A 12,815-nucleotide genomic window follows, 5' to 3' on the forward strand; every position below is an offset into this window, starting at 1 on the left:
GATTATACACATACATCAATGTAGGCCCCACTAGTTGGTCCTTGCCAAGGCCTATGACAATCAAGACCCATATAACATGACAACCACGACCCATATAAAATGAAGACCACGACTTATATAACATGATAACCACGACCCTTACCTCATGACAACCATAAGACATATATCATGGCAACCACAACTTATACCCATGATAAGGGTCGTGGTTATAATGTGGTAAGGGTTGTGGTTGTAATGTAATGTAATTAATAACTTAATTATTTTTAAATAATATGAGTACAGGCCCACAATGAGATGATCTATTCCGTCCACCTTGTTGGTCAGATCGCCATGGGCCCAAAAAGTCTTGACTTTGACCGTGTCCACTTCTAACAAACATCACATTGAGTCTGGAAAGTTTCAACAATGGGTGGCATTGTCACCATTATTTTCTATTATGTGGCCCACACGAGCTCTGGATCATGCTAATATTTTGGCCCTAGTCTTAAAATGACATGGCAAAAAGGATGGACAGCATGGATTATACGTACATCAATGTGGGACCCACCAGTTGGTCCTTGCCATGCCCAAAAAAAAGACCTCCGTACACATTTATTTCTTGCAATTAAATATAAAGTAACTTCTTATTCCCTCGAAAACAAAGGAGTCAACAACGACAGAAACAAGGACGAGCATTTTGGTTTGAGTAACTTGTGAACGCTTCTCAACAGGCTATACTCTGAATATTTGAACGGTTGTATCCATGTAGGGAATTTGACCATATGTCGAGGCCAGTATGGTCAAATTCCCAACATGGGAACCTGTTGTCCTCCCGGAAGGTTTGAATTTGGACATTGCTTGGAAGTCGGCTTTCCGCACAATTCAGGATTCCCCAAAAAGCTGCTATCATCGAAACGACCGGTCGGTTTGGGAATTGGACCGCTGAAATTGTTGAAGGAGACATTGAAGCCCTGAAGGTTGGAGAAATCGAATTTTGGAATTTTCCCAGTGAGATGATTGTATTGAGCAAGAAACGATACCAGGCCCGAGATCTTGGGCAAATCCGGCAACTCACCTGAGAAGCTATTTTCATAAATAAAGAGCCTCTTCAAATTATTCAAGCCCGGCAGAGTGTCGGGGAGGTGCCCTGAAAATTGGTTTTGGTTGATATAGAGGTGGGTCAGTTGCTGACAGTTTTCAATCTCTGGCTGGAGCTCTCCATGGATGAAATTGTTTTGAACACTCAAGACACCAAGAGTTTGGATGGTGCAGATGGATCTGACATCCAGAGTCCCTCTGAGGCCTAGGTTCTCGAGCACTAGTTTCTTAATGGAAGAAGATCGGGGATCGCAACTGATCCCTTTCCAGCGATCGTCGCATGGATCAGAGGTAGAGTTCCAACCGAAGCTGAGATCAGCTGAATGGTTGCCATTGGAGAGACGCTGAAAAAAGGTGAGGAGGGTCTGCTTTACTTCCTCATCAACTGAATTCGATAGGGGGAGAAGGAGAATGAAAGAAATAGAGAGGACCCAGATGTGGATTCTTTCCATTCTATTGGAATTGAATCTAATGAAGTTGCAAGAAAGATATGAAGTGGGTCTTTTATAATAAGATGGAAGCTGAAAGGGAGATGTTTTGTTCAAATGATAGATTTTGAGCCTTGATTCCCTCTGAATGAACTGGAATTGGATCTCTTCATGAAATTGTGGTAAATATATGAAGTGGGCATTTCAGAAGAAGATGAGAGATGGAAAATGAGATGGGTTTTGCAATGGAATAATTCAAAGAGGCTGGTTTTTCATTGGGAGGAAGATAGGAGGTTTTTATAGAAACACATATGGGTTTTTCCTCTGATTGGTTTTGAAGAGGTTAGAGTGAAGATATGAGGAGGATGTATTATAATAAAATGAAAGATACAAACGCACAAAAGCCTATTTGGGCTGATTTACCAAGAGAGTTTAAAGTGTTGTGGGCGGCCTTGCCGTTTGCCTTTCATGAAGCCAAGTAGGACAATATATAAAAGTTTGAAAATTGGGAAATTACTAAAATGGGCTGTTTTTAGAAAATAATTTTCACAAAAAAATAATAATAATAATAATAATGAAAAAAAATAAAATTCCATTTACAATAAATCCCTCCTTTTAAAGGAATATTATACAATAACCAAGGTATAACAAAATGTAGTAGGCTACCCATAAGCAAAGGGCAAGCAGTGGATAACACCATGATGTAGAGTAGGTTGCAGATAGTTTCATAGCCAAGATGTATTAGAAAAAGCCCAGTCGACGACAGAAGTGATCCGGACCGTTAGACCTTAGATTGGGCGTATCTCATAATCCGGAATGACTTATCAGGTGTAAAATATATGATTTTGTGGTAGGACGAGCTACTTTAGCTAACCAACACGGCAGAAGCCGGGTTGCCTACATGCAAGATTTGCAAAATTCCATTGACGATCGAATTCCATATTTAGTTCCATTTTTACTATAAATAGTAAGTTTTTGTTTGATCATAACTCTTCATCCGTTGGGATTTAGGAGTTGTGTCGAACATGAAAAGTGCTTAGAATAATTAGGAGAATAACATGGTGAAGCCACATATGAAACTTACTATAAAAAGTAAATTTACTATTTATTGTAAGTTGCGAATTCTAGGAGTTTTAGTTGTAGTTTGCTTCTAATTTCTCTCTCATTGCTTGGTATCCCTATTTAAAGGGTTCTAAACTCGTTTATTACATTCTTTAAACAATTTCAAATTTTGTAGAATTTAATTTCTATTTTGCTTGTTTTCTTTCTCGTGGATTCAAGAAGCCTCTATGAGGAGTCCAGAGGAGTTCCATGGATTCAGAACAATTATCCTCTTGAGGGAGATGGTGCTCGACCACATCACGTTCATCCCTGTGTCACGCCACTATTTTAATTTTTCTTTTCAGGACTTTTTCCCTAAAATTACTGTTTAAGGTATCACTATTTCATATAGTAATTGTTACTTAACGCATTGTGTTACACCATGGCTTAGTGTATCATTTTCTTGTTATTAGAAAAATTAGAAATATTAATCTTTTCTAATATTTTCAATTTTCCTAATACTCATTTTAAAGCAAATTCTTGAAGGTCCTAAATTTTTTGACTGGTGAAAATTTTGAAACAGATGAAGGAAATTGCTTAATCCGAACTAGGCCCAACTCATCCTAACATGGCAAGTGAACCCAAATCCAAGAGAATTCACAGAAAAGGTCCAAGGATTTGGACCTAGACCCATTAAAATAGAGTCAGGTCTATCCCTGTATGCAGGGAATGCCAGAATATCATATGGAATGTCCAAATGCAACATTTGAATTTCTCACAACACTCATTGTTTTACTTTTAACCATTAATCTGATAGCCATCAATTAGATGGTTAGAATTTCTTGATCAATTTGATTTTAAAGATATCCTCCATTTACAATTTGCCTAATTTTTAGAGAAATGCTCATATGCAAACAGCCAGTTGATGAGTTACCATCCGACAAGTGGGTAACTTTCAACCTATCTTGGGCATGCCCCAATCATGAGGATTACCTTATACAAAAATTAGCCTGTCCAATCATCAAGTGGGTCAAATCATAGAAAATAATGCATAGTTGCTGATAAATAATAAAATATAGGCGTGGTCTTCATAATAAGTGGAGGGGTTGATCTTTACACATGGTGATCCTCAGGGTAAGGCCTCGCTATTGAATGGATTGGATGTCACGTTCAGATGATATGTTGAAAGTTAACCTGCTCTAACCGAGTGGACGGGAGCATTTCTCCATTTTGTATACTTTGCATAGGAGCGGACAATTGTGTCACCTGTGCCGAGTATTTCCCACCATTTTCAAAATGGTGGTGAGCTATCATTAGAATCTACTTTCATAAAAATACAGCTGCTTGGTAGGGAATGGTTGGGATTTTATCACGCAAGCCTGCATATATTGCACATACTTCTTCTTACTTGTTTTAATGTGTTATCATTCACTTAAGTCTTCTTTATTTTTTTATGTCTCTTATGTGAAGTTGTGAGACAGTGTGACATAGTCTTCATGGCACCATCCTAATGACTAATGGCATCCCTTCTGTATATCTGCTCAACCAGTTTCCGATAGAATGTCAGTTCAAAATTTTAATCACCCAATAATATTATGAGAGATTGTGAGATGGATTACCCACCATTTCTTCTCCTGCCATACCTTTTCCTCTACCTCTTATATTTTCTTTTACCATCTGAACCTCCCTCATCTCTCTCTCTATGCTATCCTAGCATACAGCCAAAGAGCACCACAGAAGTGTTTGACAGGATCTTTGGGTGAATAGAGCCGGGCAAGAAGTAAACCCCATCGTTCACAGGCCCGCCAAAGGCTAAAATCAATTCCTTCAAAAGATCCAAGAAAATATAAAATAACCATTGAGAGTTAATACGCAAAAGTACAACCGTGGAATTAAACGGATCCACCACCAACTGATGGCCTAAGATACCGTGGACGACTGGTTGAAGTGCTCTGGAGGTGTATATTTCCTTTTCCCAAGAAATCCAAGTGTAGCTGCCAAAAACCGCAGTTACAGCTTCGCTGGATCCCTTGATCCACCGAGGGGGTGGATCCATAACTGTGGGGCCCAGCGTGATTCATCACATCCTAAACTCAGAAACCGGGCTCACAAAATTCCTGATCATCGAATCCAGTGCCGACAGCCTCCGTAGTACCCCATTCTCGGCTTCCAACACCCATACGCTAGATTTTCGATCCTGAGATCCCATAAGGAGGATTTTCGACATGAATTTCTTTGTAAATAAGCATAACCTTAAGTTTACCCAAATCACAAAGGCAACATCATCATCACATATCCACTAATAAAAACAATTAAATACAGTGATAAAAAAGAAATACATATATCAAAAATCAAAGTTCCAGAAGACAGTTACACGCTCCAAGCTCAATGCTATTGCGACCTAACGCTACCTGCACGCTTCTATCATGCATAAGCTCATAAAAAGCTTAAAGGGTTGTGTAATTGTGTGCGCAAGATAAGTCTCAAGGACACAAATATCAAAGTAAGCGGAAATACTGGCAAGGCTATAAGTCATTCAATATCAAAGTATTCAATGTAGATCGACTATGCAATGCGGAGTCATAATGAGCCAAATATCAGATGTCGAGGATACAATACAATATGCAATTCTTGACGAGCCATGAATACCATCAGCATCATCTAGGCCATATAAATGTAAAAAACATAACAACTCAAATGTCATATGTCATAGATGTAATGCAATATGCAGATCCCAGCGAGTCCATAATACCATCAACCTTATTCAGGCTATGCAAAATAGAAGCATAGTAAACCAAATACTATATGTTGAGGAAATATGCAATATGCGGTGCAAATGAAATGACTAAACTGAAGTGTGAAGTTGGGATGATAGTACTTAGTATCGCAAGCTGTGGGGTCCATCAGAAGGGACTTTTATCCAAACTAGTCTCATTCCTAAATTTAGATAGATAGACTCAATGTGGTAAACTCCTGATCTCAGGTTAGTCGCGCGCCCCATCCGAAACCCTAGCCATTGCGAAGGTACACATAACAAATTAGTTACACACCACTAGCCCAAGTGTATAGTGAATGAATGAATGAATGAGTAAAATGTTAAGCATGCAACTCCTGCTCAATAAGGTCACATATCAGTACCGTACATCTTTGAGATCATCACCAGGGTCTAGTATACTCTACACCAACTTACCGCCCCATCAAGCGCACAGCTGGGTAAGTGGAAGAGACATCACTATCCGCCTACCAATATCGGCCCGGCTCGTCAATAGCAGATCTATTTATGAGCTAGTCAGACGCAGCCTAACATGCCTACTCCCTCAGGTGGGTAAGGCCATACCCCCTCCTAACCGACCACGATACGGTGGGAGACGCGGCCTATTGGTATATGATCCTCGTGCGCTCATATATATCCACACGGTTTAGACATTGGGACATCCTCTTGTACTAATAGGGTTTAGAAAATTTCACCCAGGGATATCTATAGCACTCCATATAGAACCAAATAATTTCGATATCCCATCTAGTCATCCACGACATGCCTGTGGAGGCCACGTTCCTGATGTCTCTAGGGCATACGGTGGTTATATCACAAAATGCGAGATGCATACCATCCAGTCATATATCAAACCTGTACATATCACGCGCTCATGTGGGGCAACTCTATCTTTCACGGAGTCCCATAACAATCAGCCTAATGACACATGCTATGCTCAATCATCCTCATAACAAGCATGCAGCGTATGGGCATATATCATGAAGTATATCAAGCATGATTATAATCATATACATTATAGTGGGCCGATATAAGACGGCCTACGGCCATATAGGTGAATGGGTGGTGTGCACATACTCACACACACATGGTGGCCTCACATATCACAATTGGGCCTCACACATACAATGGGCCTCATACAATCACAATGGGGCCTCATACGATCACAACAGGCATCGTACCATCACAATAGATCTCATACAATCATAATGAGTCTCATACAATCACAATGGGCCTCGTATAATCACAATGGGCCTCATATGATCACACAGGCCTCGTACTATCACAATGGATCTCATACAATCATAATGGGCCTCATATAATCACAATGGGCCTCATATAATCACAACGGGCCTCACATGGTCATAGTAGGCCTCATACAATTGCAATGGGACTCATGCAATCACACAATGGGCCTTTTGCAACCGCACAATGGGCCTCATACAATCACAATTAACCTTACAATAACATTATACAATCATAATGTTATACTAACACATTCACTATGTCATGCCCCAAACTTGAAAACCAGGCTAAAAAATTCTCGATTGCCGAATTCAGCGCCGACAGCCTCCGTAGAACCCCATTCTCGACTCTCGGTACCCATTTACTAGGTTCCGATCCTGAGATCCTACAAGGAGGATTTTTAACATCAATTTAATTGATAATGAGCATAACCATATGCATAACCCACGAACAATAACCACAAGAACACCATCACAAAATCCACTATGATAAAAAACTTTAAGGTACAATGTGTATGAAGGAAAATATAAGATAATAATAATAACGGAAACTCCTGAAACTTGACTGCACGCTCCTGCTTTGACTAAGCTACGACTACATCTTGGTCTCACCTGCACGTATCAATCGTGCATAAACTTATAAGAAGCTCGGAGGGTGGTGCGCAATACGAGCATTCTCATAATGCAATATCAGAGTAAAGCGAAATCATACTGATGGGTCCATGAATGTAATCAGCCGTACCAAGGCTATGCGATGCAAGGTATGAATGCTATTGGCCACATCAAGGCCATACGATGCAAGGAGTGAATGATGTCGGCCATATCAAGGTCATGCGATGCGAGATGCAACTCAAGCATACCAGTCCTCATTTGAATCCACATATCAATGTAACTCATCACTAGAGCATCAAATATTAGTACAGTTCTCACGCTGGACAACCATCGGGGTCTAGTTCACTCTACGCCAGCTTGTCGCCCTTATCCGAGTGCACAACTGGGTAAGTGGAAAAGACCTCACTATCCGCCTGCCAATATTGGGCCCGGCTCATCGATAGCGGACTCATTCCTCAAGCTAGTCAAACTCAACCTAGATATTGCCCTCTCACTCAGGCGGGTAAGGTCACACCCCTTTTCCAACCGACCACGATACAGTGGGAGACGGGGCCTACTGGTATACGGCCCTCATGTGCTCATGTATCCACTAGGTCTCGACGTTGGAGTCATCCTCTAGTACCATCGGGTTTAGGGATTTTCACTCAGGGACATCTATGGCGCCCTGATGCTAGTAACAGTATTTTTGGTGTCCAATCCTGCCATCCACAATATGCCTGTGGAGGCCACAACCCTAATGTCGTTAGGGCGTACAGTAATCATGTCATACAAATGTGAGGTGTATGAATCACACTATCAGTCATACAGAAATCCTACGCGTACCGTGCGCTCATGTGGGGCAACTCCGCCTATCAGGGAGCCCCATAAACAATCTGCACAAAGGCATATGCTATGATCGGTCACTCCTCATATCAAGCATACATATGATGCGTATGAGCATGAATCATGGAGCTATACTAAGCATGTTATATGGTGATGAACTCTATTCATAACGAAGATAGGCCTAGACGGCCTACATACAACAAGTATGGGGCTAACAATGGGCTCTAGGGAGAGTTACAATGCGAACATTTAACCATCATTGCTCTTACAATGTGGACGTCAAACCATCATTGCTCCCAAGGCATGACCGCCATAAACATCATTACATACATCATAGTGGAATCTCACATCGCAATGGGCCTCATATACAACACATTCGGCCCCACACAAAGGCCTCACATACATCTCATCAGGCCTCACTCGTGGTCCTCATATACATCACATTAAGCCTTAACCCATGGGCCTCAAATACATCTCAATGGGCCAACATACATCATATGGGCTGCATCAATGGGCCAATATACATCAAATGGGCCGCATTATATAGGCTGCACCAATGGGCAAATATACATCAAGTGGGCCGCATCATATGGGCCAATATACATCAAATGGGCTGCATTATATGGGCCGCACCAATGGACTAATATACATCAAGTGGGTCGCATCATATGGGCCACAACAATGGGCCAATATACATCGAGTGGGCCGCATCATATGGGCCAATATACATCAAGTGGGCCAATATACATAAAATGGGCCGCATTATATGGGTTGCACCAATGGGCCTCACATACACTAAGTGGGCCGCATCCACAGGCCGCACTATTCACCTAATTTAAAGATCATTTTAGAGCATTTCCATAAATAAATCATATTGAAATATCATCTGGACCATACCACAAATAACAGTGGAGATAATGATTTTCAACGTTTAAAATCGCGGGGCTCACCATTTTAAATTTTTTGTCCAACTTGATCATAAGGTCATAAAGACCTAGATTAAGAGGAAAATTAAATTGCATATTGATCCAAACTTCCGTGACCCTAAAAAGGGTTTCAATGGTGGACGTTCACTCAACACTGTTTTATGTGGTGAGGTCCACCTGATCATTAGATCTGCTTCATTTTTTTCTAGTCTCAGCCCTTAAGATGAGCTCGCCGATTGGATGGACGGTTTGGATATAACACATGCCTCATGTGGGGTCCATAGAATCTGCTGACGTCAAGTAGCAGCTATACAGCAGGTGTGTATGGTCAGGCCACCATCCAGATGGATGGCCTAGATGGACAACGTGAATAAAGCACATACATCACAGGGATCCCACCGTCTTGGCATATGGACGGTGTGGATATAAAATAAATACATCAGGTGTGGCCTACCGTTCCACGGTGGATTAACACATGGGGGTGGGTCCCACTTACTTGCTGACGTCAATACATCAGCTATATAGCTGGTGTATGGACGTCCAGGCAATCCATGCTCTCAGTAGTGGGTCCCACGTGGGGCCCACCAGGTATACATATGGCGTATATATGTAATATATATATATATATATTACATCATTATATAAATAAATATTTTAAAAAAATACATCAGGCCTGCATCTTACGTCCAAAGCCTGGACGGCCTGGATACAGAGCACTTAAGTAGGGGTGATCCCCACTGTCCAGACCATCGGACGGTGTGGATATGCAGCACGTGTGGGCCCCACATGGATGAATGGTTTAAGTATACATCATACCTCATGATCAGGGCCCACCAAAACCTGCTAGCGTCACCCCCTTAAATGGTATGGATGGTGTGTGTATGCAACATATGCACCAAGAGGTCCTACCGTCCAAACTATCTGGATGGTAAGGATGCAATATATACATGATGGGTGGGTCCACAGGGTGTGGCCCACCAGAGTTTTAGATCAACTGAGGTTGTGTCCAGCAGCGCCTGCTACTGGACGGTACACATTCCTCACATAAATATGGTGCGGTCCACATCAGTGTGGTCCACCCGTTCGGATCAAAGCTGATATTTATTTTCCTTATGTCCAGCCCTACCCAAAAATGGGCAGCAAGTTGGACGGTGGTTTGGTCCATTAGGGTGGACGGCATGGATAAAATACATCAAGGTGGGCCATGGAATATGGGAGAGAGAGAGAGAGAGAGAGAGAGATCGGTGTAGCAGACCCCGCCACTATGGGCCCTCTTTGATCATACACATACATCAAAATGGGTCCCAATATAAGTGGGCTGTTAAATGGAAATCAACGATGGATCACCCATATATTGGCCTGTTCCTTTAGCTCCTTGGACTTCTAGGCTCCTTGGCTTCGATATTAATGAAGGATGATGGAGTTTTAATGGTGGGGATGAGAGATTGGGTGGTAGAGAAGTGGGTCACACTTGGGTTTCTCTTGGAAGGCTTGGACGTTCGATTTTTTTTGTTGCTTGGGAGTGAAGAGAGAGAATGAGAGAGAGGAAGTGATGGGTGATGGGTGATAGGTAGGGTGACGGAATTGTAAGAAAGAGATGAGTAGAGAGAGAGAGTTGACTTTGGGAATGGGAAAGGGATGGATTGCTTATACTTGTGGTATGGTGTGTACTTGACTTGATTGATTGATTGATTGATGGGATAGGTTGTATAGATTCTCTCGAAATTTGCACGCGCGGCGTATTTCTCGAAATGAACGCGGGCTCACATCTTCTGGCCTGGGTATCGAATCGACGCGAGAGTTACAGCGTTAAAACCACGGCGACGGTGCGGTCAATAGGATACAAGTTTCGAGTCAAGCCAACTTAGATCTACGAGCTGTAACTTAAGATTGCACACAAATGCCGATTTCAAGTCGAGGGTCGCCGAAATTCGACCATGAGGACCGCAGAAGCCTATGGAACGGTACGGACTAGGATACGGGTCTTACAACTCTCCCTTCCTAATAAAAATTTCATCCTCAAAATTTACACAATCATCACAATTAGACATAACTCATAAAGAAGAGGAAACATAGCATTATCATATAAAGTCAGAGACAGCATACAAGATACAATATATAATCAATCGTCAAAGAGATGGGGATAGCGCTCTCGAATGTCGGCCTTGCGCTCCAAAGATGCCTCACCAACAGAATGGTAACCCCACTGAACCTTCACCAAGGAAATGACCTTGGTCCAGAGGACTTGCTCCTTCCGATCAAGGATATAAACTGGCTGCTCAATGTAAGAAGCGTCCTCACGAACCTCCAGCGGCTGCCAATCAATAACAGGAACGATGTCTGACCCACACTTCCTCAGCATAGAGACATGAAAAATGTTGTAGACGTCAGACAACTAAGATGGTAAGGCAAGCCGATAGGCTACAACGCCAATGCGCTCAATGATCTCAAAAGGTCCAATGAATTTCAGGGCAAGCTTGCCTTTCGCTCCAAATGAACCACGCCCTTCATGGGCGGGACCTTGAGATACACTGTCCCTAACAGTGAACTCCAAGGAACGACGCCAGCGATCAGCAAAACCCTTCTAGCGGCTCTGAGCTATGCGCATCCTCTACCTAATGATATCGATAGCCTCTGACATCTGTTGCACAAGCTTGGAACCTAGGAGATGTCACTCTCCAACCTCGGTCCAACAACTCAGAGATCTGCAGTCTGCCATACAGTGCCTCAAAAAGAGCTATGCTAATGTCGCCTGATAACTATTGTTATATGCGAACTCAGCCAATCGCAGATGTTCATCCCAGCTACCCCCAAAGTCAAACACGTAGGCCCAAAGCCTATCCTCAAGGATCTAGTTGATCCTCTCGGTCTGGTCATCGGTCTGCGGATGATACGTGATGTTGAGCTACAAAACAGACCCCATCGCTCTCTGAAAGCTCCCCCAAAACTGAGACATGAACCTCGAGTCTCAGTCAGAAACAATCAAGACTGGAATTTCATGTAGTCTCACAATCTCCTTGATGAATAACCTCACAAGCTGGTCCATAGACCAAATCGCACGAATCACAAGAAAATGTGCCGACTTCTTCAAACGATCTATAACAACCTAGATGGTGTCATGACCGCGCTGAGTCCTCGGTATGCCCATAATGAAATCTGTCGACACGTGCTACCACTTTCATGTCGGGACGCTCAACGGCGGCAATGGACCAGGGGGGTCTCTAATGATTGGCTTTAACACGTTGGCATGTGTCACACTCGACCACAAAACTAGCGATCTGGCGCTTCATTCCCGTCCAAAAATACCGTCGCCTCATATCATGGTACATCTTCATCGAGTCAGGGTGGATAGAAAACCGTGATTGATGTGCCTCGATCATAAGATCTCTACACAACTCAGGAATATCCAGGACACATAATCGGCCTCTGAAGCGAAGTCCACCATCAGAACCAATCTGCCAATCTGACTGACTCTCAGATGTAACCTCTGCTCGGTAACTTTGCAATGACTCATCAGCTTGCTGAGTCTCAATCACCCTTGCGACAAGAGAGGGTCGAATCGACAGGCTCGATAACTGCACGATAGAAGACAGTAAACCGAACTCAAAATTATACGCTGTCACATCCTCAAGCATCCTCCACTCCTAAATCATCAAGTGTGTCACCAGGCCCCATGGCTTACGGCTGAGGGAATCCGCCATCACGTTTGCCTTATCTCGGTGGTACTGGAGATCAAAATTATAGTCTTTCAGGAGCTTCATTTAATGCATCTGCCTCAAGTTCAGTTCGGACTGAGAGAATAGGAATTTCAAGCTCTTATGGTCGGAGAAGAGCTCGAACCTAACCCCATAGAGATAGTACATCCACACCTTCAGTGCGAAAATGACTGTTT

At 42.6% G+C, this 12,815-nt stretch overlaps 1 protein-coding gene across 1 annotated transcript; it reads right to left on the reverse strand.

Annotated features, from left to right (window-relative positions):
- Positions 1-779: 779 nt before the first annotated feature.
- On the reverse strand, positions 780-1,529 carry LOC131217456 (probable leucine-rich repeat receptor-like protein kinase At1g68400). The gene has a single exon (XM_058212394.1). The coding sequence runs from the start codon at positions 1,527-1,529 to the stop codon at positions 780-782; it is 750 nt and encodes a 249-aa protein (XP_058068377.1).
- Positions 1,530-12,815: the final 11,286 nt, after the last annotated feature.

The sequence above is a fragment of the Magnolia sinica genome, chromosome 10 (assembly GCF_029962835.1).
Source record: "Magnolia sinica isolate HGM2019 chromosome 10, MsV1, whole genome shotgun sequence".
Lineage (NCBI taxonomy): Eukaryota > Viridiplantae > Streptophyta > Magnoliopsida > Magnoliales > Magnoliaceae > Magnolia > Magnolia sinica.